Source organism: Taudactylus pleione, unplaced genomic scaffold (genome assembly GCF_031769625.1).
Source record: "Taudactylus pleione unplaced genomic scaffold, aTauple2 ptg000282l, whole genome shotgun sequence".
NCBI classification, from domain to species: domain Eukaryota; kingdom Metazoa; phylum Chordata; class Amphibia; order Anura; family Myobatrachidae; genus Taudactylus; species Taudactylus pleione.
In genome coordinates, this window is record NW_028284684.1 from 16510940 (window position 1) to 16537871 (window position 26932).

Below are 26932 nucleotides of genomic sequence, written 5' to 3' on the forward strand. Positions count from 1 at the left end.
CGGAACCACTATTTCCTCGTTAACCTGAAACTGGGAAACAACTTTGGGGAGAAACTCGGGCCGAGTGCGGAGCACTGCCCTGTTCCCATGAAAAAAACCAAGAAAGGGGGTCTACAAGAAAGAGCCCCTAACTCAGAAACACGTCTGGCTGAAGCAACGGCCAGAAGGAAAACAGTCTTAGCTGTTAGCCATTTAATATCCACTGAGCCCAGTGGTTCAAACGGCGGTCCTTGGAGAGTCCTCAGGACCACAGCCAAATCCCAAGGCGCCACAGGTGGAACAAAGGGCGGCTGAATACGGAGAACACCTTGCATAAAGGTGCGCACATCCGGGATTGTAGCAATCCTACGGTGAAACCAGACAGATAGGGCCGAAACCTGTACCTTCAAAGAAGCAAGGCGAAGCCCATGATCTAGTCCCGCTTGCAGGAAGGCGAGAATCCGAGACAGACGAAACTCCCGCGGTGCATAACCTCTCGGTCGACACCACTGGAAGAACGTATGCCACACGCGATGGTATATCCTCGCGGAAGACGGTTTCCGAGCTCGTAACATGGTACACAGCATAGAGCTGGCAAACCCCCAGGACCTCAGCATGGCCATCTCAACAGCCACGCCGCCAAAGACAGCCGAGTCAGGTCCGGGTGAAGACAAGGACCCTGAGACAGAAGGTCCGGTCGTAGCGGCAACCGCAGAGGACTGTCCACGGACAGACCCTGAAGGTCTGAGAACCAGTGCCGTCTGGGCCACGCGGGAGCTATCAACAGGAGCGTCCCTCCTTCCTGTTTGAATTTCCGGATTACCCGTGGAAGAAGGGAGACCGGAGGGAACAGGTATGCGAACCTGAACGTCCACCGGACGGACAGAGCATCCACCAGAGACGCCCCTTCGTCTCTTGTGCGAGACCCGTACACCGGCAACTTGTTGTTGTGCCGGGACGCCATGAGGTCGATTTCTGGAAGACCCCACCTGTCCACCAGTAGTTGAAAAACGTCCGGGTGCAGGGACCATTCCCCTGGATGAACGTCCTGGCGACTTAGAAAGTCCGCCTCCCAATTTAGCACTCCCGGGATGAAGACCGCTGATATGGCCGGAAGATTGCGCTCCGCCCAAACCAGGATCCGAGAGACCTCTACGAGAGCCGCCCGACTGCGAGTTCCTCCTTGCCTGTTTATGTAGGCCACGGTGGTAGCATTGTCCGACTGGACCTGCACCGGGTGACCCTGGAGAAACCGCTGTGCCTGCAGGAGAGCATTGAAGACCGCACGGAGTTCCAAGATATTTATTGGAAGCTCCGCTTCTGTCGGTGTCCACCTGCCCTGGAACAAGTGTGGACCCGAAACTGCTCCCCAGCCTCGAAGACTGGCGTCCGTTGTCAACAGGACCCAATTTGGAACCCAGAACGGACGTCCCTTGTTGAGGTGGGTCATCTTTAACCACCACGCAAGGGACAGGCGAACCTCCGGGGTGAGCACAATCGTCTGGAACTTCAGAGACTGAGGCAGCCCGTTCCACTTGGACAGGATCAGGTGCTGCAGAGGTCTAGAGTGAAACTGGGCGTATTCCACCATGTCGAACACCGACACCATGGAGCCCAGTAACCTCATCGCCGAGTGTAAGGACACCCGGCGGCTGTGCAGACAACTGCGCACCCTTGACTGTAAAGCAGAGATCTTGTCCTCCGTCACGAAGATCCTTTGCTGTCCCGAGTCCAATAAGGCTCCAAGATGCAGAATCCTCCGAGACGGGATTAGAGTGGACTTCTGCCAGTTAATTAGCCAGCCGTGCCGTTGCAGCAGTGCAATGGTCAGGTCCAAGTGGTGTAACAGGAGCTCTGGAGATCCTGCCACCAATAACAGGTCGTCCAAGTACGGCAACATGCGGACTCCTTGCAGCCGCAGAGAAGCCGCCATGACCGCCATAGCGTCCTGTATGTCCAATGACACCATGTAGTCCCCAGGTTCCAGCGCCAGAATGATGGACCGTAGGGTCTCCATCCGAAACTTCGGGACCCGCAAAGACTTGTTGAGTGCTTTGAGGTTGAGAATCGGACGATATGACCCATTGGGTTTCTGTACCAAAAATAGATTTGAATAGAAACCCTGGCCCCTCTGGGAGAATGGAACAGGCACTATAACTCCAGCCTGGAGCATAGTGTGCAATACCTTCCGCAGCTCCGTAGCCTTGTTCCGGTCTGATGGTAGACCCGTGGTGAAGAATCGAGCCGGGGGTCTGTGCCGGAAGGAGAGGGCGTACCCGTGAGAGACCACCTCCAGAACCCAAGTGTCTGTCGTAGTGAACGACCAACACCGGGAGAACTGCAGCAGGCGGCCTCCCACCCTGGGATCCCCCAAGGGGAGACCCGGACCGTCAGGCCGCAGGCTTGTCATCTGGCTTGGGGGCCGGACGTCTGGTACTCCATGCCTGTTTCCGGGGCTTGCCCGATTTCTTAGGGCCAGCCTGTCGAGGAAACGACTGTGGTTTGGGCCTGCCCTGGGCCCTAGATGACCGAAAGGACGATGGTCCAGAACCAGAAGGAGCAGCGGCCGACGGGAGACAAGCAGATTTGGCTGCCGCCAGCGTGGCCACAATCTTATCCAGATCCGGACCGAAGAGAACTTCTCCGGTAAACGGCAACGCTTCCAGACCTTTCTTGGATCTGCGTCCGCCTTCCAGGATCGCAGCCACAAGGTGCGACGAGCAGCTACCGCTGCTGAAGAAATTCTAGACACCAGAGTACTAATGTCTAGAGCCGCCTCGTTGATGTAGGTGGCCGAATCACGGAGATTGCCAATCAACTCCGCTTGTTCGGCCGGACAGTCGGATTCAAAAGAAGCCTCTAATGAATCCGCCCAGCGCTCCATCGCTCTGGCAACCCAGCAAATGGCCATAGCCGGCCGTGCTGCCCCCCCTGCAAGGGAATAAGCGGACTTCAGGCAGATTTCTACCTTGCGGTCCGTAGCATCCTTAAGGGAGGACATGGATGGCATCGGCAATGTGGCACTACGGACAAGACGGGTCACGTGAGAATCCACCTGTGGAGGGGATTCACACTTAGCAAAATAATTATCCGCGAACGGATAAGCCACCGCCAGGCGTCTCTGCGGCTGGTATCTTTTGCCAGGTTGTTTCCACGCCTCCTCTAAATGGTCCACCAACTGACCCGAAAGAGGAAAGACTGGGGGAACTTCGTCCTCAATCACCAAGGCTGTGCGGACCGCCCGAATAAGTCCAGGAATATATACTTTGGACTTAGCATCAGCGTCCTTAGTATGGAAAGGTTCCTGATCGTAAGGATCCAGAATCTCCCCATCATCAGACGTCCCTTCGTCATCCTCATAAGGAGCGGACAGAGACGCCACCGGCCTTTTATGAGGCCGCATCACAGACTCCCCTTGCAATACATCCGACAAGTGCTGTAAAGAACTCGTCAGGGAGTTAACCCACGCTGGCTCCTGAGAACCCGGGAGCGGGGAAATAGGGAGACTGTGGGGTACCACCAATTGTCGTGGGAACCCCTGCATGGGTGACGACACCACAGACTGCTGGGACAAACCCATCGGAGTAAACGCGGGCTGCGGAGCTAACTGGCCCACTAAAGCTGTTAACGCCTGAGCGAAACAAGCCCAGGGCGGCTCCTGTACCGGTGCTGTAACCGTAATAGGCCGCGCCATGGACAACACTGCCGGCAAAGGCCCTCCGCGCTACCCTCCCCCTCCGCTAACGGTACTTTGCACGTGGTACACTGTAGCCGGAGGGGAAAATCACTTTCAGACATGATGGCACCACGTATGTGACCTCTCTCACCAATTAAGTATTAAATAGGCGAGAGACCACCCTGCAGCACCGCACCGCAAGGGCTTTAGCAGAAAGAACAGGGACAGTAATAAAGCTGACAGTTTAGAGAAGAATAGTTACAGGCAGCGCTAGCACAGTCACATACAATGCAGAGAAATAACAATTCCTGCACTAACAGCGCTGATCACTCAACTACACAGACACAGGGCCTGGTAGGACACAGCGCTGCATACACAGACCTGAGCCACAGCGGAGGAGAGGTATGCGGGGGGACCCAGACCACGATGCTTCCTTCCAGACTTCCAGCAGCGTTCACCATGCGTTGCAGAGAAGATGGCCGCCGAGGAGCAGAGAGAAGCTGGCCTGGGGGAGGAGCGCTGACACAGGACCAGTCAGCACAGTGCAGAGAGGGCTGTGTGCAGCGGGGGAGGCGCCGGCTGTGAGACAGGGAAGGCGCGCTCCCCTGGCATGCATTTAACCCCTGGGACGCCGCAGCGCTACCGCTCTGCTGCGGTCCGCTGTCCCAGGGGGTAGTGGAAGCGCAGGTTGGTCGCCTGGCTCCACGCTGCAGCCAGTCCCCAGGGAGCCCCCTGCCTGGGGACTTAGGACCATGTGATCAGCGGGGACCCACCGCGGGACCCCGCTGCTTACCTCTGTCCCCCTTGAATCCGGCCATGGTCCGGAGCATCTGGGGTCACCGCTAGCTGTGACCCCAGACGCCCACCAGCATCCCCGGATCAGTACCGGCGTTCTGGTACCGGCGGGGTGTAGGGAAGACAGCATGGACGTCAGGACTGACTGTCCATGCTGTTCATCCAGTTGTGCAGCCACAGCTGCATGAAGAATAAGCTTCAGGGGCTCTTCTAGCCCCCACTCCAACAGGTGCACCCGACTCCGGCCGGGCACCAAACTAAACTGAGGTGCCTTGGCCTGGGGGCGGGGTATAGGAGGGGGACCTAGTGCATCCTGGGAGGCTGAAAGCTTAACTCTTTGGTGCCCTGCGACTGACGTCACACCTATACCCCAAGGTATCCTGTGGATACCCTATGGACCCTGAAGTAGAAAATGTATCTATTGAGCCCTATCTATGACAGTATCATAGAGCGACAGAAATATATTCCAACATTCCAAAATGTTTTACTCTTCAACTATCTATCAGCCCAATTTCACTAATTAAGATGACAAAGCAGATTATCAAGAATCAAGAGCCATGCCCTTCTCACTCCATATACTGTACCTACCGCTCTGTCCTGGTGTGTCAGGAGAGAATGGCATAAAGGGCTCACACATTTGTAGCACCTCACAGTTCTATTCTAATGGTATGCAAATTGATAACATTATAAGTGGGGAACAAAAAATCCTGATTCACATGAAGATAAATCAAACCAGTTTATTTTAAAAGGTCACTGCAGAGGTGGTATACGGCCAGGATGCACCAAATATTCCTATTTAATCATGCAAATAGAGGGCTCAATCCAATTATCTGCGATGATCTTGCTGGTGTAAGTCATCGCGACAAAAGCCGCACTTGACAACAGCCTGAAGTCGCACAAAAGTAATCACAGCCCCATTGGGTTTTGAACAAAATGCGAATTTGGGCTCGGCTGATGAAATTAGCAATTGCATCATGCTGATCGCTAACTTACCTGAACAAAGTGCGAATGTTAAGGACTCTGCACACTCTTTCTGCAATTTCCCAAGCAATTCTCTCCATTAAAGGGACCATTCGGTCATCCTTGTTGTAATGGCGTGAAATAATCCACACCATTCTTAATGCATTCATCATTGAGGGAATTGTATCAAGAACGACATTAAAACCTGTACCATGTGTTAAATTCTACAGGAGAAATAGAGAAAACAATTAGGCCATGGTGAGTTGTGCTGATAAATTCGTATTGACTGGCAAAGTGATTCTTTTTGGCAGACTGACCTTTAGATGTCGCTCCAGAGTGGAGAGAAACCGAACATTATCAGCAGCTTCAACATGGTACTTTGCTAATTCAGTGACTGTCAGATCGAGATTCTGTACTAAACCAGGGTCTGCAATGGACAAAATATTCAAGACCTTCTTGACTGTAGGGAGTTTGAGCTGTTCACTAAGGGCACTTAAAGTGGCATTGCGTTCACGCCAAAAATCAACTTCAGCCAGAGGTCCATTTCCCTGAAAACAAAGCACAATATATTACAAAACTTACATATTTGTGTAACTATTTGAATGTAATTACCAAGCACTCACCATGCAGTAAAACAATATCATAGCAATATCGCCCCTGCCCAACTCAAACAAAATTTCCACATTACTCATATTTTTATCCCACACCACTTTTTGTTAGAGATGTGCGGTTCGGTTTTACTCGGATATGTTCGGATATCAAAAACTGTATCATAATGGCTAGCCGGCTGTCACGTGCTTTGGATAGCCAATAAGATAAATCCAAACTAATCCGAACTTGCGATAATTTGGCGATAAGAACCGGATAAAACCGAACCTGCACATCTCTACTTTTTGTACACATGCTATGAGTTTCTCGAATCCTAATACCTAACAAGTTATTATTCTATTTTAAGCAAATTATAGATTCACTTGTAAACATCTAAGTTACATTTTAAAATTCCTTGCCTTAATTTACATCAAAATTAATACTTAAGGCCTGATTCAGCAGTGCACACTAGGCACTGCTGAACACAGATTCCCAATGTTCCCAGGTCTCTTTCTCTCATCTGCGGGCGGCCAGCTTACGTGACCTCATGGGTCACTTAGCCGGCCAATGTTCTTGCAGATTCTCCAATGCTGAGTTGTACAATGCAGCTTGGATAATAATGCATGCAAGAGGCCTGCTGCATTAACATAATTGCAAGGACGGAATTAGCTGCTTGTATGCAGCTTTGCAATTCCATCCTAAGCAGAATCAGGCCCTTAGTCCCTTATTATTAGTAATTCATGCATTTTACTGCAAAAATAAACATTGCGCTCTGCAAAGATGGATATTTATTAGCAATGTTTTCAGATGTTAACGCATTGTTTCATCGTTTCCTGGAATATACTGGGCACACATTTGCATTCTAGTATAAAAAAATATATATATATTTAGCAATAATGTCAAAAGACATTAACTAGCAATATTTACTCCTTAGTCCGGGCTAAGGAATAAATATAATTGCTATTTAAAGTCTTTCAGTGTCGCCGCTCTTTTGACACTATACATATTTATATATCAAATACTACTCTGTACATATTGTAAGTTCTACTCTACACATCCTTAAGGCCCCCACACACGGTACAATTTCTTCAATGTTTTGGCGGTTTTCGACCGGTTGGATCGACAAATCGTTTAAAAAGTGCTGTGTGTGCATGATAACGATGCTGATGCGCGCTCCCGCTGTCACCGATTGTGGTTACTGATCCTGCAGAAAGATATCGACCTATCGTTCACGATTTGGCACACATCGTTCCGGGTGTACGCAAGATGAACGATGCGATGGACGATAGGTTGTCACTTTTCCTGGCCACTCCCCTCCTTTATTTTGTGCTAGCATCGTGAGGTTGTTTGCTGCAAACGATATACCATTAATGATCTGCAGTCTTTAACGCCCCATCTAAATCGTTTGATTGTTTGTACAATTGTTCAATGTCTAGGCACAATATCATTTGTCCGGGAGTGTACAGGAAATCAAAGGATATCACAAATGAGATTGGATCATTTGCAAATCATACCGTGTGTAGGCCCCTTAAGTTATGCCAACTCAGAATCATCTTATTCTTAACATTCCTTGTGCCAAGGTGTCCGAAACAAGGGTTGGTGGGGGTGTCTAAGCATAGCCAAAGTACAGTAAGTGTGTTGCCTCACAAGATGCTAAGCTAACAACAAAACAGACTCCAATAACACTGTTTGGGGGTTGGATCACATGAAGGCTTTCAGTCCATAGGGCAGTATACAATTGGAGATGGAAGATACTTCTGATTGGCTGAGTGTCTGAATCCTATGTTAATACAATCGTAACATTAGTGCTGCAATCGATTTGACTTATAATAGTGATATTTGCAATTGGTCTGCAGCAATAAAGCATATATCCATATCATGTTTTAAAGGTGTAGACAACTGTGGGCATGGTTTTGAACTTAATAAAAACTTGAATTTTGCCTTTGTATATTTAAATATAATTGAATTGTGCATATGTTACTCTTGCTGAGTTAGGTGCATTATGCGCTTGCAATTTAGATGCAATTCCATCCAAATCAGCATAAGCCCCTAAATGAGCAAAGCTAGCTATGACGGATTATTTAGATAGTTTACATTAGTGCCATGGCATTAAAGGTGTTAGAAATGGTAAAACTAAATGAATGAAGGAGACCACAATCGTTGGCATTAACCTTAAAAGGAACCTACAAAATACACACTCCTGCTGGAGCCTAAAGGTAGATTTAGGAGCTGAAACTAACATCTTCAGTAACCCAATTGCACTGATTATATATGTTCTTAATTCTGCATTCATAAGCAACCACAAGATTTAAAAAAGGGACTGCGGGCCTGATTCGGAGATGGAGTCTGTAGCACAGCTGCTGCGTCTTTGTACGATGAGGCTGTGCTTCACCATGCAAAAGCCACAGGAGGTGTCTTAAGTAATAAGACGCCCACTGCCGGCTTCTGTGACCTGATGCTGCATCAGGAGTCGGAGCCATTTGGTCAACTGTGTGACCATCAGACATCTGAGTAACCCACAGGTTGTCCAGGTAAATCATACTGCCGGGGCCAGTGAAGCTGCATCCAAGGACACAGCCACTGGCTTCGAGATGCCCAGAAAATGGGGTAAACATGCCCGTTTTCTGGGATACTCCGCGTCGACACCCCTTCCCTGCCCCCAAACGGCCGCAGTATGTCAATCATGCTGTGGCTTAGTGGGCATTGTGACCGTCGTCGAAGACACAGATCTGCGTAAATTGACAATCATCAGAGATGTACGTAAACCATCGGGTATAACTCTGAATCATGCCCTGCATGTGATCGTTTGGAGGAAAGTTCTAAGTATGCCAGATCAGCCATTTTACATATAGTGCATCAATGTATAGGGACAATTAGAGCCCTATGGCGACAACACAATTGACAATATTGGGCTACTGTAATATGCACCCAACATTGTGCAGAATTGAATGTTAATAAATAAATAAATTAATTAATTGAACCTCACTAGGTCTAGGGGGTAAATGTAAGGGCCTGCGACTTGCAGGCATCAGCAAGTTCTCGGCGAGTCAGCCCAATGTTTTAAAGGGGCAAGCATTTAAAAGGCAAAACCAGGTAGGTTTTGCTTTGTAAATGATTGATCCTTTAAACCATGAGGACGACTCGCTGGGAACTCTATGATGCCTGAAAGTTGCAGGCTATTACATTTGCCCTTTGGGAGTGTGTTTTGTATAGTTGATTTAGCAGAGAACGTCTGCCTCATTCTATTGATATAAAAAGTACAGTATTCATGTGCTCATCACAATAATGTGATTCTCAGTCATTGGTTTCATTGCAGAGTCGTTCACTGCAAGTATAATACCAGAGTATATGACGTAGAATAAGCGCATTATAGTAAGTATAATATTATCTTAAAGTTAAAATAAACACAATACTAACCCCTGAGCTATCGTAAGTAAAATACTGATTCCTGAAGCATAAATATTGATACATAGGGTAAGCATACTAGAATAAGAAAGAGCAAGTAACTGTGCATCTTGGTAAACCATGATGCACTGCAGGTGGGGCAGCTGTCCAGAGATTTAGATTTGGGAGGAGTGTCTCCAAACTGAAATCTACATTGCAGTGTAAAAATAAATCTGTCCAGCATTTGTGGGTCACATGCAAAAGCAGCCAGTACTTACACCGCATGCAAAAACTATGTATGTATGTATGTATGTATGTATGTATGTATGTATGTATGTATGTGCACTCCTTGCATTGCAATATGGTTTGTCCAGGCGTAAAGTTAAGGTGCGTACACACGGTATGATATCTATGAACGATAACAAAATCGTTCAACGATAAATCGTTCATATCGTTCATTTTTATGCAGTGAATGACCAACGAACGACCAACAATGCACGTTGCTCTTTCTAAAGGTGGTTTACTTGCTCTTTCTAAAAGGTGCGTACACACTGTACGATCTGCACAACCAACGATATCGCTGAACGATTTCCCTTGAACTTTCTGTAGTGCAGGACAAACAATATTGGGTGTACACACTGAAGGATATCTATGATAGATATCTTTCAGTGAAGTCATCCTGCCACATCTCTGAACAGTCAAATCGTGATGAAATCGTCCAAGTTGGCCTGAATGTACGGACGACCATAGATATCGTTATCATCCAGCGGGAGCGCGTATCGTTGGTCGTTCACTGCATAAAAATGAAGGATATGAATGATTTATCGTTGAACAATATCGTTATCCTTCATAGATATCGTACAGTGTGTACGCACCTTTACTCTATTCCCAAATCTGAATCAGGCCCATAATACTGATACCTGTGGTTTCTTTTGTAGCTGTTCCTCCAGAGCTGCTGACATCTGTGTCTGCCAATTCATCACACATTGCTCAAGTCGTTCCACAGCAGCTTCATCAGCTGCCAGTACAGCAGGTTCAACATCAAGATTTAATTCCGGCATCTGTAACTTAATTTCTCCTATAGTTGACATTAAAAAAGGGAGAATATAAGAATATTTTAACCAGATATGAGGAAGAGAAGTAAGAAAGCATAGCCTACAATAACCATAACTAAGAGTGAGTGCTTTGTCCTAGTATTTGTTGTGCCATGTTTGTCAAGAGGTCCATTTCTGTCTGTCATTGGGAAATATGTACTCTATGGCCCTTTTCTTTCCAAATCTGTAATACACATTTCATCTAAGTGAACTGATTTATCAACGTAAGTAGTCCCTATATAAAGTGATTTACGCTTTCTCTGTCTCATTTAAAATACAAAGCTATAATAGAAAAACTTACCATTTCATCTACTCAGTGAATGTTTTAAATAATAGCATAATCAAAAATATATATATCAAAATTAAAATATATATTTTTTTAAATACTGTAGTTTCGCAGTCCCACATCCATCATAGCATGCATCTGACCCAGTGGTACAATATTCAAATTCTTCCCATTACGCTGCCTGGCGGGTGAATGGCAGACACCCTTTTCTTTTACTTTTGTTTTTTCACCTGTAACTCTTACTTACATTTATATCTAAGTATTATACACAATCGAGTCACATTATTATGACCAAAAGCTAATAATCAGTGTAACCGTCGTGTGCATGGACAACAGCTAGACGGGCTTAGAGTGACTCAATAAGGTGCTGGTAGGTTCGCACAGGTATCTGGAGCCATGCTGACTGCAGTGCATCCCACAGCTGGTGGACGGTGCATGGTGGAGCATCTACAGAGCGAACACAACATTCTAGGTGGTCCCACAGATGCTTAATTGTGTTCAAGTCTGGGGAATTAGGGGGCCAGGGAAGTACTTGGAAGTCTTGGTCATGCTCATCCAACCACTGTCAGACATTTCTAACTGTGTGACATGTCGCATTGTCTTGCTGGAAGATCCCATCCGCCTCAGGGAAAACAATCAGCGTGTATGGGTGTACATGCTCTGCAAGGATGAATTCATAACCAAATCAGCTGAGGGTGCCTTCCACGTGAATGAGTGGGCCCAGAGAATGTCATGAAAATATTCCCCAGACCATAACGCTGCCACCAACAGCTTGTGTTCTTCCAGCAATGGTTGCAGGGTGTTTGTTCTTCAATGTTTCTTGCATGGCACGCGAACATCCATTCATTCGATGAAGCAGAAAACGTGATTCATCGGAGAAGGCAACCCTTGGTCAATCAGCGAAGGTCCAATTCTGATACAGGCGTGAAAATTGAAGCCTTTTCCACTGATGCAGGGACCATCCGTTTGCTTCGGAGCCCCATACGCAGCAGAGTTTGCTGAACTGTCATTTTAGACACACGTCTGGTGGCCCCCAGGTTAATGGTGATGGTGATCTGCTCCACTTTAGCGTGTTGATCGTCCCTCACGCACCTTCGTAGCCGACGTTCACCTCTCACATCAATGTCACGTGGTGCTCCGCAGTTTCCACATCGGTTCCATTTGTCCAGTCACGATACACCTTCACCACAGCAGCACACACACAGTTCACAAACTGCGCTGTTTCAGAAATACTGCCACCCTTGGCCTGAAAGCCAACAATCATCCCTTTTTGCAACTCCGATAAATCACCAATTTTACCTATGACAGCAATGAGTGAGATGTGTGCAGACTGCCTATCGCACACCTTACATACCCACCAAGCCAGCGCACGGCACGTGACATACGTCATGGGCTACGCAATGTCAAATGTAGGAGGTGGTCATAATAATGTAACTCGACTGTGTATATGTGTCTGCAGGGCCGGCTCCAGGGAAAGTTGTGACGTTTCCTAATTACCATAGGCCACACAACCTACGTGACGTTATTTGGAGTTGTTCCGCATGACACGCCTCCAAATAACGTCAGGCTGTGGGGAGGCTCACTACCTGGGCTTCCCCCAGCCCCTCTCCCGTCACGCATGCGCGCAGCATCCATTCAGACTCCGGGTCCAGCACCGCCGCGGCGGTGGGGGTCCCCAGCCTCCCGATTTGACCACCAGCGGACCATGGGTGGAACAGCGGGACAGTAATGTAATCGGGATGTTGGTGAGTGGTGCGTCCTCTATGGGTGGCTCTCCTGTTCGATCGCACTGGTCGAACACCCCTAGAGCTGGCCCTGTGTGTCTCTACTGTGCTAGATGAACGTCTTTACTTTGCAAAGGATGACCATGGAAATGTGTAGAGATATGTTTACTGTATATTGCTTATCATCGTGTATAATGTCTTTTTTTCTTTTCATGCTTGACTTACTTGCCTTTGTCTAACGGATTTGCCTATGGTGTTTTTGCTTCAATAAATTAATACTGTATCTTTAATCCACTTTACTGTCTGCTCATTTTACATAGTATCATTATTTATTGTCTGGGATTAGCAAATGCTTCGAAGAGCAGCACACAATTCTGTACATATCCTACAAATTGATGTATACAAACAATATACATGAAAAATACTATGAAACAAATACATAAAGTACTAGAACTAAAAAATACAACTTCATGGGGGTGGTAGTAGTCCCACAGCTCCATTTTCATGAACACCTTTCAAAAATCCTTTAGCATACAGTACACAATCGAAGCCTAATGTTTAATTAGAATTATGTTATGTATTTAATGTTTGCCCACTATTGATAAAACAATAACAACACTTCTAGCCTATAACTCAAGCAACATTTTTAAAAGGATGCCAACTTCACCTAAAATTTACATCTGCCAAGTGCCATAAAGGGTATGAAGGCGAGAGATTATACTGTACATGCCACCATTAACAGATTACATAACCTTCAGTTATATTAAATTTTTGGAAACAAACTTGCCCTCTAGCTGCTGAATTGTTTGCTGAATATGGTTCAGGAACTTTTGCATGTTCATTAGGAACTCATCTCTAATTAGCTGAACACTTATCCGTTCTGCAGCTGGTTGTCCCAACTTAGTGGAGTCTTTTTCACTTGAATCTTCAGAAGAACCCGAAGGCCGACCAGGATGCTCTTGAAGGGAACCATCTCCAGTTTTGTGTTGATTGTAAGACAACAGAGGCATAAAAACCTAACAAAACAAAATGTATACCCAGAAATAAAAAAGAATAGAAAAATAAAATCATACTTTTTATACGTCATTTCTAACTATACAGTCTTAAATAAGAATCTGCTATAGTCTTACATTGCTATCTACATATTAGAATAGGCACTATTATAAGTAATCCTGGATAAATTGACATAATGGGCCAAATGTAATAGGATGAGAGTTTAGAAAATGTGAGAGTTTCGCAGAAAACTCTCACATTGGTCGAGTTTCATCTTCAGGGCCGAAACTAGGTTGGTGAGACATGTGCCACGGCACAGGGCACCGCAGGGCAGAGGGCGCTGGTCAGGTCTGACAATTTTCTGTTTATAATTATTCTCACTTGTACAGTGCATCCGGAATGTATTCACAGCGCTTCACTTTTTCCACAATTTGTTATGTTACAGCCTTATTCCAAAATGGAATAAATTCATTTTTGTCCTCAAAATTCTACACACAATGCCCCATAATGACAACTTGTAAAAAGTTTGCGATTTTTGCAAATTTAAAAAAAAAATAAGAAAAAAATAAGAAATCACATGCCATGAAGCTTAAAAATTGAGCTCAGGTGCATCCTGTTTCCACTGATCATCCTTGATGTGTTCCTCCAGCTTAATTGGAATCCACCTGTGGTAAATTAAGAGTGTGCACCTGCATTCTTTGTTCCCTGCATTGTACTACAAGTCTCAGCATGGTAGCACCTCTTATTATGTGCAGACCCAGCCCACTCCCCCTTTCCAATAAGAATCTGCTACCATGTATCAAAAGCAGCTGGGATGTTGAAGATACTATATAACTAGCATAAAATGGTTACACCCACATTTTTTTTAACCTAATCATGTTGGGCATGTGACACGGCGAGTGGTGCCAAGCATTTACATAAGACTGCGTACAGCCAGCCCAAGAAAAATCAAAAGAGAAGATATTGTATATAACCAACAATTACAACATTTTCGTTAACCCCACAGAGAACGATGGAGACGTCATTACTTTAGTGAACGCATTTGATACAGTCCTTTCCAAAATAACTCTTTCTAATAGACACCTACCCAGCTGCCCATTGAAAGCCCCTAGTGAGGTTGCACAGAAAATATGGCCATGGGTAACATAATGAGGTCAAGCAATCTCAGATCAGTTAAGCTGGGTTTATTAACATGTCCAGATCTTTATAAAACTTCAGAATCCCAACCCAAGGAATAAACAGTGAGTAGTAGACCTGTATGACACATGCATCAGTATTCTTTGTGTTTCTCCTCTACCTGGGAGAAGACTTGTTTCAGCATAAACAGCGGATGTCCATTCAAGATTCCATACTCCAAGAACATTGGCATAACATCACATGCCTCCTGCATATCATTGGGCTCTAGGATAGTTTCTACACAGAAGAGCAGATAAAAACATGTGAACACAAATACAATTAATACAATTACCAGGTTCAGCAAAGTTGAAATCCTATCACAGAATCTATGTGTCTGGTTACTATTCTGCCTAGGGCAGCAAGCAAAATTGTGTCATTTTCATCGTATATAACAGAGGTTCTCAAACTATTCTGCTCTGGGACCCCCTTTGACAATATAATTTTCAATATGACTTCAGCAAGTTACAGCAGAACAGTGCCCTAGGAAAATCACAAAATAAAAAAGAGCTAATTATCAACATTGATACAGGTCATATAGTAAAGTTGATGTTTATCTCACTTTTTGTTTTGAGGATGTTATGATTTTTCTCACTGAATGACTCAACAAAATACTAACCGACCCCACCATTTACATCTGTGATGCCATCCGTCACTCTCACATGCCAATTGCATGCAGTCAGACAGCCTCACATGCCCTTTACCTAACATCAGAGGTCCCCCACATGCCCCTTATATACCATGAGACATCATCACATAGCCCCCACAGGCACTGGACATGGCATCAGATTATATGTACACCAGTCCCCCCAGACACACATCACAATTCTTCACATGCAATTAAACATCTCCCACGTGCCTCTTATATGTCGTCAGATACTTTCACATAACCCTCACATGCCACCAGACACTCCAACATGCCACCTATATGCAGTCAGGCCACCACATACCCACTCCACCACAACCCAACACATCATCAGATGTTACAACATTCCACTTATTGTTCATCAGAGTTCTCATGACCATTGCCACTAGAGCGTTCGCAGGCACAGCACACTTTCCTCCTTCTCCAAACCTTATTGGATGTGCACTGACCTTTACCTCCCCGCATTATACAGAGAGGGAGGTCACATGACGCACACACAGTTCCTTCCCTTAGGCTACAGAATGAAAGAGAAATCCTGCTTCTGCTTTCAGCCAGGAGACAGATTTAGTAATACCATAAAGTGGTGTAATGGTCATGTGACCCCTTCATAAGGTAGTTGCAACTGCCTGTGGGGTCGCCACCCACACTTTAAGATCCACTGTTATATATATATATATATATATATATATATACACACACACACACACCAACAATCATAAACTCATCCTTCCCAATGGTTACAGTTTCAGAGGGACAGTCCTGAATTGCAGTAGGTTGAGAATATTTCCGTAAAATCACTATAAAAATGGTGCTTTTACGTGAAAAGTGCAGACCGAGGGCGTACACATTCCTATTTCACAATACCATTGTGTCATATGTGTTGTATGGGCAAATATTGTAATTTCTAAGAATGTCTAGATCTACTAACAAGGTAAATACAATTAAGATTTCTGCATCGAGAAAAAGAAAAATCACAGATTTTAAATTAATTATTTTTATTTTGCTGGCAACATCTGTTTTACCTTGGGTATTTCGCAGGAAAAATAAAGCATTGAAATCTGCATACTCTTCAGGGATGCAATTGAATGAAACATAAAGAACAGTGCGGTAAACCTTCTGTTTGATTGTTTTCTGAAAATAAAATACAATTTAGAAATAATTCAAGATAATTGTGGCAATAATTTGACTTTCGTGCTGCTACCAGGGAATAAACAAGTGTGTGCTAGTTTTAGGTTTTGTATATTTTTCATTGTTTTTATTTTTAATGTTTGAGAAACTTAAATGTTGAATACATGTTTGTATACATCATAACATATTTTGCTTTTTTTACTATTTACTTTTATTCTCTGCACACATGTAATACTGTAAGCAGTATATTACTAAAGTGTGGATTTATCTAAGTGGAGATGTTGCCCATAGCGACCAATCAGATTCTAGCTATCATTTATCTGGCACCTTCTAGAATAGCTAGAATCTGATTGGTTGCTATGGGCAACAACTCCACTTCTATTAACCCGCACCTTAGTAAATATACCTCTAAAATAGATATGTGTGTGTGTGTGTATATATATATATATATATATATATATATATATATATATATACACACATATATATATATACACACATATATATATATACACACATACATACACAGGTTGAGTCTCACATATCCAAATATTCCGAAATACGGAATATTCCGAAATACGGAATATTTTTAGCATGACTGAAATAGTGAAGCCTTTGATTTTTGATGGTTCAATGTACACGAACTTTGTTTAAGGCACAAAATTATTAAAAATAAAGTATAAAATTACCTATAGGCTGTGTGTATAAGGTGTATATGACATATAAATTAATTTCATGTATTTACACAAACTTTGTTTGAGCCACAAAATTATTGAAAATATTGTATAAAATAACCTTCAGGATGTGTATATGAACCATAAATGCATTCTGTGTTTAGATTTGGGCCCTATTCCTAAGACAAAATGGTATGCAATTATTCCAAAATACGGAATATTCCGATATCCAAAATACCCTTGGTCCCAAGCATTTTGGATATGGGAGACTCAACCTGTATGTATGTATATATATATATATATATATATATATATATATATATATAACAGGATTTTGGTACTTACCGATAAATCCCTTTCTCCGATTCCACAGGGGACACTGGAGTTCAAGACAGTGGGGTATAGACGGTGGTAGAGCAGAGCTTGGCACTTTAAATAATTTAAAAGTGTGACTGGCTCCTCCCCCTCTATGCCCCATCAGCCCCAGTTTAAGAACTGAGCCCGAGAGGAGACGGAGGACAAGAGAAAAGAAAACGAGGAGAAGGAGAAGACCACAGAACGGAACAAGACCGACTGAATGAGAACAGTGGAACCCATAACAGGGAACCATGCAGTCACACAACCATAGAATGAACCCAACAAAACGTCAGGTACGCAGCGCTGGGCGGGCGTCCAGTGTCCCCTGTGGAATCGGAGAAAGGGATTTATCGGTAAGTACCAAAATCCTGTTTTCTCCTTCATCCACTAGGGGACACTGGAGTTCAAGACAGTGGGGACGTCCCAAAGCCAACCTCCTGGGTGGGAAGCGCGGAGAACTTGCTGACCCCTCGGCCAAACCGAAATAGGGACTGCCAAGAACAATAGGCCCAGCAGAGGCAGAGGATCAAGTGTCGTAGAGCACAGTAGACAAACACTACTCCTCAGGAGACAGTCACAGAAGAACTTCCACAGCGTACGCACAGCGGAAGCCAAAATGAACAGAACGGCTGGCGAGAAAACAATCACAGTTGAGAAGCGGCTGAAAATAGACCAAACCAGACAGCTGGTAGCAGAGAGCCCCAACAAGAATCCATAGGAGAAGGGCAGAAAATGAGAAAAACTCGTGAATCGTACTAGAGTCTGCACAGGAAACTGCAACAGCTGCAGACAGCAGAATCCCAGCACCGCTGGTCATAATCATATAGATAGAAGTATGACAATACCAATCAACAGATACAAAGTTGATCCTGTCCACAGACTCCCAATAAAGAGTATACTGGGAGGTCAAAGACAAGACCAAACAATCGCTTGGAACGATCCTTGAGGTCCCACTACAACAAAGTTGTGAACCAGCGGAAAGGTTATACCATAGAAGTCTCCAACGTGTGGAGATCCCACGGGACATGAGGCAGAGGCGAATACGAGAGGATGGAGACTACAATTCCTTTCAGAGGGTCAGACAGCAGTATAACCCATACTGAAAACAGGGATAAAAAGACAACTTCCAACCTGATGGAAGTGCGTAGTCAGTACCAACTGCCGGCCCGAACATAGTGTGAAAACAACCAGGAACTTAGCAGTAAAGGAGCACGAATGTAACCCCACCCAGGGAGAGCTACCAATATAGGGAAGCATCCCACACAGCAAGGCCAGGGCAGCAGGACAACCATGCAAGTACCCGTCAGGTACCTATTAGTGTGATAAAATATCAACATATACTGAACAGGAAAACCCAACCAGGCCCCCTGCGTGGAACATAGTGACTGTCACACTTATGTAAAGATGTGCACTAGCCCAGAGATGCGCTTTGGTCCATAACCCCAACAGATTCTAGTAGAATAGTGTCGCTAATCTCAATGTACAAACTATGCACCCACACACCAGGGAAACTCTAAAGTGTAGAGCCAACAGATTAAAAGAGCAGAGGGCTGCTAGGACAGCCGCTAGGCTCCGTATGGGAGATTAACGTTATGTATGTCAGGTTGCATGAAATAGGAGCATCTTCCTAGGCATTAGTGAGGTAAGCTCTTACCTGTGAGCGACCAGAAGCACTCTGGACGCTATGTAGAATGTCACTGACCTTTTATCACACAGCAACCCGCCATGTTAGGTATAAAGAGTAGCTTCAGTGGGCGAAGACCAATGCTCCACAGCACGGACCTTAGTCTGGAGAAGTGCAGTAGAAATTACTGTAGAAACTAATAAAATGTTAGTGGAGACAAGGTGGTCGTATAACAGGACTCTAAATTGAGCCTGTTCTGTGGGCGGCCCAAGGCCTCATGGTATGAATTGTACCTAAGGCCCTTTTGAGACTCATTTTATTGAGATATGCGACAAAAATATGGAGTACCGGAATAGATACTGAGAAGGGTACCTGTTCGGAAATATTAATACAAGTGCACCACTGTAGTTGTAATGAGAATAGATCCCCCGAATGGGGCGCGCCCCAGGACATGTATAGGGACCATACTGGAAGCAATGCCCAGGGAATTGTGACTATCACTATGTAAGCTGCAGAACATGATTCTAGTTTATAGAACCACCATATAATAGGAATGGATATAGCCTACAGCTTATGGTAAACCCAGACGGCTACGCATCCGTGGAATAATAGGTAAACCTAATGAATGTGGAAGTATAAACATTATATATTCACACACACACACACAACCCAATTTCTAGGGAGAGATAGTGTAAAGCGGAGTCACTGTACCAACTACCGCATCAGGAGCGTCCAGCCTCCAATCGTAGCATCTTTAATTATGCTAGTATGTTATGGTAAGGATAAGACGCGATATCCACATATGCATACGTGTACCTACATACAAGTTTAGTAGGCGACGATAATATTTAAAATAGAACCTGAGCATAATTAGCGCCATGGATGGACAAATTCACTCCAGCATGTATATATTCTAAAGCAGGGCTGGTATAAAATACATATATATATATATATATATATATATATGCATACATACATACATACACACATATATATATACCGTGGCTTACCTCCACGCCGGGAGGCTGCTCATGTGGCCGTCATTCTGTTATGGCGTAGAGGCAAGATGTGTTAGCAGCGTGCTGTCCCAGACTGGTGTCGTTCCTGGGACTTCTGTTACTGGTGTACTCGCCTTATATATTATGAGCGTGCGTGCTTCAGGTGAGCTATTTTAGTTCCAGATTAACCCGTTTTTTGAAGAGGGAATCAAAAAGACGATCTCAGTTTAGGCAGAGTAGCTAGTACACCATGGAGTAACCTTCACAGGCTATGATATCAGGCCATTAGATTAAGCTAGGCACCCTTTGTTATAAAGCCAAGGGGAAGCCTGACAGTGGGTAATACCCTGCGCTGCAATGGCGGCACTGTGTCCCGTCAGCCCAGCGCCTCTAGCCGGGAATGTGCACCGGCTGAGTAACTGGCCCCTCTCAGAACCGCATAACGCGGTGTTATAGTGCAAACAGGGGTTTAGGCTAGTTCCCATTCTGCTAACAACTAGCTATGCACAGTAGCTAGCACTATACAGAACTGGAAGGTTTTAAAACCAGCCTATAATGTAGTATATGTGCTGGCACCTATATAAGCCTACAGCACCTGGTATTCCCAGGTGGTCTCCCATCGAAGTACTAACCAGGCCTGACCCTGCTTAGCTTCCAAAATCAGACGAGATAGAGCGTGTTCAGGGTTATGGGGCATAAGCCTGGGGATGGGACGCAATAATGTGCTAACCCTGGTTACGGGTAAGCTATAACCATAAGTTTTGGCCCCAGCAACCAGAACAATGACTAGTACAAGTACTATACATACTATATATCTTTAATTAGGTTAAGCCAGGTGCCCTTTATAGAACCAAGGGGAAGCCATGACAGGGGGTAACACCCGTTGCTTGCAAACTCCACACAGCTAGGACCACGGTGGGAAGAGAACCCACGACCTCACTGCTGCGAGGCAGCAACGCTAACCACTACACTGTCTGGCAAAATGGCGGGACCGTGTCCCGTCAGCACAGCGTATTTAGCTGGGAATACTCCTGTCATACAGTGACGGACATCCTATTATTTACTGAAGCACTCCCAAAAAGGGAGGGGTCTCGAAGGAAACCAGTGCTAAAGCACTCCCTGCTGCAGGTAGTGCACTGAGCTATACTGCTTGTGTGCAGGTAGATACTGCTGCCCATAATAGGGAAGCAGGGGCACTGTTGCAGTCGCTGGACTGTATGCATTCCTGAATTACCACACTGTGTGAGCCACTGATATACTCCAGTCAACACAGCGCTACTTGCCCCCGCAGTAGAACCGCATAAAAGCGGAGTAGTTGAAGGTCCAGCCGATGCCGATAACATGGGAGGAGCGATCATGGCTCCTACACAAGCGAGGGGGGCTTAATCATCATTTGGAGGAGCGGGCATGTAAAGTTGCTCAGCACAGCCAGGAACTGCGTAACGCAGCGTCTCCTCCTGTTAATAGATGAGAGCTGCTAATCGCTAAGGCAGTGCTGTATTATGCCTAGCCCGAATACTGAAATGGAGGGCCCAGGTCTGTAGCGCGTGGAGTGCGCGCCACCGGAAAGCCTCCTCCCTGTACAAGCACTGCAACAGCGCCCGCACCTCCCTGCAAGTGACAACGCAGCATACAGGGCGGGAGGGTGCTCGGTGCAACGCAGACCTCACCGCTGTCAGCCTACTAACAGCCATGCTGGGGAAGGGGCAGGAGACCCGGACTCTGCCGATTTCAGCTATGGCGGGTCCTGTCTTCCAGCCTCTCTCCTGAGCAGAGGGGGCGGGGGGAGGGCGGGGGGGGAGTCAGCGCTTGCCCACCTGTGTTGGAACTGACTGCTGGCATTGCTCAGGCAGGATGTTCCAGAGCGTTGAACAGGGAAGCGGCATTATTACAGTGAGCCGCTTACTAACCTCAGGGATGCTGCTGCAGTGCAGACTACATGAGGGGGGATCCCGTACAAAGGTGCAGCTGTGCTCATTAGCTCTAACCGCAGCGTGGCACGCGCTGTCCTTGAGCCCAGCGTTTTGGCCTTGGCCGGGTCGCCGCTAAGCCCCGCCCGCAACGCCACATTAATGGCGGTAAATCAACCCCGTCTCGCTAACGGGGACTCTGCACTACAAGCGCTGTTATTTTCCAGCCTCTCTCTCTAGGCAGGCATAGCGCTGTGAGAGCCAGCGTCGGTGCTTCTTCAAATAAGCACCGGCACAGCAACCAACCGCTAAGAGCGCTGTACCGCGCTCTACAGCGGCTAATGAGCATAAGCCAGCGCCGGTGCTTTCATACAAGCACCAGCGCGGCAACTTAGAGCCGCGTTGAGCGGCTCCTTAAGCCCCGCCCCAGCCCCGTTATGCAGGGCTATAATAGCGGGGCTGCAGACTCCCGTTATGGTAGCAGTGGGACGCAGCAGTCTCCCTCCTTGCATATAGGAGCTTCAAAGGGGCCTCTTGCTTTATCCATCCCCTCATTTAAATAGGAGAGGGGGAACAGTGGCTAGGCTAAGCCAGAGACCCGGACGCTGACTGCCGAGTGCAGCAGCGGGTCTCATCAGCAGCGCCGACACTGCCTGTCTACTGGCAGGGGAAGGAGGCTGTGTAACAGCCGCGCAGCGCACGCTGTTCTGAGCCCAGCATTTTCGCCCACCACTCCAGCTAGTCAGGAGTGGTGGGATATACTTACGGGCTGTTGCGGCCGGGATGCTGAGGGGGCGGCGAGGAACCCGGACACATGCCGGTGTCAGCAGTGGCGGGTCCTCGCAGGGTCCGATGACTCCATCTGCTGGTGCCCCCTCCTCAGGGTCACCGGACACAGGCTGCAGTAGCCGTGTGGTGCCCTCCCGGCGGCTCCCCCGTAGCAGGCAGACTGTCACAGCAAGCAGTCTGCCTGTCCTCAATGCTTGAAAAATAAAAAATATGAAAAAGGCTGGAGACAGCCAGATGTGCGACCGGCTCTCTCGGGCACATTCTAAAAACTGGGGCTGATGGGGCATAGAGGGGGAGGAGCCAGTCACACTTCTAAATTATTTAAAGTGCCAAGCTCTGCTCTACCACCGTCTATACCCCACTGTCTTGAACTCCAGTGTCCCCTAGTGGATGAAGGAGAAATATATATATATATATATATATATATATATATATATATATATATATATATATATACACACACACATTATATATATATATATACACACATATATATATCTATCTCATGTACTTTTTGGGCTATAAGGGTTTGAAAACATCAACAATCTCTTTCACTTGTCGCTTTCTTGAACTTGTCAGTGTTTTTTTTAATAAATCAGTTTCATTAACTTTTTTATACCTTGGAGACAGCAACCTCTAAAGGTGCCTACACACTAGACGAGATTCTGCACGATCTGGCTGATTTCAAAGCATCGGAACGACAGATCGTGCATACTATGTGCAAACCATGAGTGTCCACTCAAGATAACAATGCCGATGCGTCGTATCTTCAGATCTTGCCTACTGCAGGCAAGATCTGTCGATCTCGTACACGATCCGGCGGCATATCGTTCAGCGTTTATGCCTGAACAATATGTCGTTAGGACCCGCACAATCCCGACGTCACTTGCATGCACGGATAAGGGAGATCCGTGATGCAAGCTTCAAGACACAGATGCATGGACGGATCAGTGAGATCCATCTATGCATCTGTGCAAAAGAAAAACTAATACAAGTGTAAACAAAAGAAAAACAACGTGACACCCCCTCCCCCCCCCCTGAAAGCATAATCAGCCCCAAGTTTTTCAGAGACGGTCCTGGATTTGCAAATACAGGGGACAAAAAGAGTAGGGGTCCCCTTTATTATCCATAATCAGCACCGAGCTCTTTCTAGCGAGGGAGTAATGCCACAGCCAGTGGAACCCTTTCACTGGGTCCTCCGGGCCAAAGCATTACCCCTGATCGCTAGTCAGCCCAGGCCGGGGACCCCTGAGGAGGTGGGGCCCCCCCAATAAAGAGTTCCCCCTCTCCAGGGCACCCCAGGCCTAGGCTGGTAGCCCGGGGCTATCCCCGGAAACTGAAAAAATATTAATCTGATAATTATGCAGGGTTTTAGTGTTGGAAGAGACTTGGCCTTGCATGAATTCTAGCTAGCATTTATCTAGTGTAGTCAGGTGATATTAAACAAAACAATTAATGCTCTGTCCACCAGACACTCAATCATTTCCTAGTTTGAGCTAATAGTGCTCCGACTGCATTGAAGACTGCAAGATAAAAAAAAAAAAACTCTGTATAAACTAAAAAGTACAAAACAATCATTTAAAACCATGGGGCCCATTTATCAAACTGCATTTGAGGTAAATTCCCCGAAAACACCTGTTTTCGGGGGTTTACCTCAAATACTAAGTATCCCCCGAATGTATGAAGGAGGGACCGCAGCAGGTATCTCCGATACCTGCTGCGATCCCTCCATTGCCGCCGGCAGCCGCCTCCCCCATAGGTTTCTATGGGGGATGCGATGCTGCCAAATGTATCAATATCGGGAATGCGAAGCATTCCTGATATTGACCCCAGCAGCTAACGCTATCTGAAGATAGCATTAGCCGCTGTCCCCTATGGGCACTTACCGCATTTCAGCCGGCGGAGGGATCTACCAGATCCCTCCGCCGGCAATGGGCGCTGCTCATGTGCAGTCCGCGGGACTGCGCATGCGCAGCAGCCCGGAATGCGCTCCGGACACATCGCAGGGACGGGCTCTTTTCGGAGCCCGTCTCCCTGCATGTGCCGGGTCATACATTCGGCCGGTATGATCGCATTTTGCAATGCGATCATGGGCGGTACTGCATGCAAAATGCGATCCTTAATAAATGGGCCCCCATAAGTCGGAAGTTAGAAACTCAGTTTAGGTCAATTATATCATTTAAAAAGTTACTTACAGTGTGAGTGATGTGGGCGACAGCTGTTCCATTAGCTCTTTCTTCAATTGATTCTGAAACACTTTCTGTCTCCAGAATAGTGGAATCCTCAGATTTTCCATTTACTTCTATAGGTAGAGACCCAATATCTGTGACAGCTGTGCTACCATTCTCTAAATATTGGAAAAAGCACAATTCTGCATTGACAATTTTTCAATTTGCAAATCAAATTTAACGATCATGGATTTGCATCTGCATATAAAAATAGCAGATAATAAAGAAAGGAGGGTAAGTTGACATTAATAAAATATTAAATATCATAAACCCACGGCAAACAAAATGTTACAAAGAAAATGTCAAAGATTTAGCAACTGAATGTGTTCTGTCAGTTATAGATATAGACACTGGTGAAATGTTGACATGTTAGAATGTTGATACACCAACCCTGGTGGCCCAGTAGTCACTTATCTGCTCCTGATGGCTGCAATGGCTCCATCACAGCTTCCAGGTCTCGGCAGTCATGTGACCATGACTTTCGGCGCTGATCTCTGATCCTCCAACGTTCCTGTATTTATTCTTCCCCTATCCCTCCCTTTAGTACCTAACCCTAACCCCTTCACCCAGCAGCCTAACCCTAACATACCCGAGTGGCTAGCCCTAATCTCCCCTAGTGGCTAACCCTAACCTCCCCTAGTGGCTAACCCTAAATCTTAATGTCGACATGCTGAGAATGTCAACATTTCATTGTGGACATTCTGAGAATGTCAACATGTTGCCTGTAGACAGTTTAACAATGTTAACATCATAACTGTCGACATTGTAAATGTCGACCCAGTGACTACATTCTAGATGCCCAATCTGGTAGGGCAGAAACTGCAAGTTTCTCTATGGACCTCCAAAACAGCACATTGTGCCCAGCCAGCCAAATTGAATTCCTCCCTTTGGCTGTACTAATACTTACTGTCGCTAGATGCTTCTAGTGAGCTGGTATCTTCAGATTTTTTACTCAGGTCCTCAATTTCATTTCTTAGTAGAGGAGTGTTAGTCTCTTCTTCTTGTGAAACATTAATCTTTAAAAGTTCTTCCAGTTCTAAGAGAAAAACACAGTAGTCTGTGTATTGAAGCCTCTCAGTATAGCTCAAACAAGGACAATTTGTGCAATCTGCACCAAGTATAGAGAAAACACAAATTATTTACTCAAATTAGGAAGCAGTTATGGGGTCCTGAAATTAAAATAACCACTCTGCACCTTAAGGTCATATTTCAAAATGATAGATAGATAGATAGATAGATAGATAGATAGATAGATAGATAGATAGATAGATAGATAGATAGATGTAGTCATATTGCCGGCGGACGGAATGCCGGGCGTCGATATACCGCCGCCTGAATCCCGCCGCCTAGCAATATGCCGACGCCGATATCCCAAATGTGAACAGGATACCGACGTCGGCATCTCGAAGAGTGGGAATCCCGATCGTCCGGATGGGTAAGTAACTGTTCTGTCCCCGGGGAAGGGGGGGTTAGGTTTAGTCACCCCCGGGGGCAGATTAGTGTTAGGCACCCTCAGGGAGGGTTAGGCTAGGGGAAGGGGGGGGTTAGGGTTAGGCACCACTGGGGGTAGGTTAGGGTTAGGCACCCCCTGGGAGGGTTAGGTTTAGGGTGCGGGAAGGGGGTAGTTAGGGTTAGGCACCACTGGGGGAAGGTTAGGCACCCCCTGGGGAGGTTAGCATTAGGCACCCCCAAGGGACAGTTTAGGGGGGGAAGGGGAGGTTAGGGTACTTACCTGCCGCTGTCGGGATTCTGCACTAGGCGGCCTTCCATTGTTGGCACATCATATCAATTCCGATAGATAGATATTAAATATATATCTATCAGCAGGGAATGTTCGGCATGCACTGTTTGAAGTCTTCAGAATACTGCTCCATGTTGCCTTCCTTAACAGCATACAAAAGCTTGGCTTGATGCAGGAGATACAGA

At 46.0% G+C, this 26932-nt stretch overlaps 1 protein-coding gene across 1 annotated transcript in view; it reads right to left on the reverse strand.

The window, feature by feature from the left end:
• The window catches only part of DNAH10 (dynein axonemal heavy chain 10), a 270391-nt gene that overhangs the window by 242443 nt on the left and 1016 nt on the right, over window positions 1-26932 (reverse strand). Inside the window, exons 2-9 of the mRNA XM_088482144.1 lie at window positions 25914-26042; window positions 24974-25125; window positions 16321-16429; window positions 14777-14892; window positions 13274-13502; window positions 10303-10460; window positions 5728-5958; window positions 5444-5634 (exon numbers count right to left, since the gene is read on the reverse strand). Coding sequence (XP_088338270.1) covers window positions 5444-5634; window positions 5728-5958; window positions 10303-10460; window positions 13274-13502; window positions 14777-14892; window positions 16321-16429; window positions 24974-25125; window positions 25914-26042 — 1315 coding nt within the window. The remainder of the gene's footprint in view (window positions 1-5443; window positions 5635-5727; window positions 5959-10302; window positions 10461-13273; window positions 13503-14776; window positions 14893-16320; window positions 16430-24973; window positions 25126-25913; window positions 26043-26932) is intronic.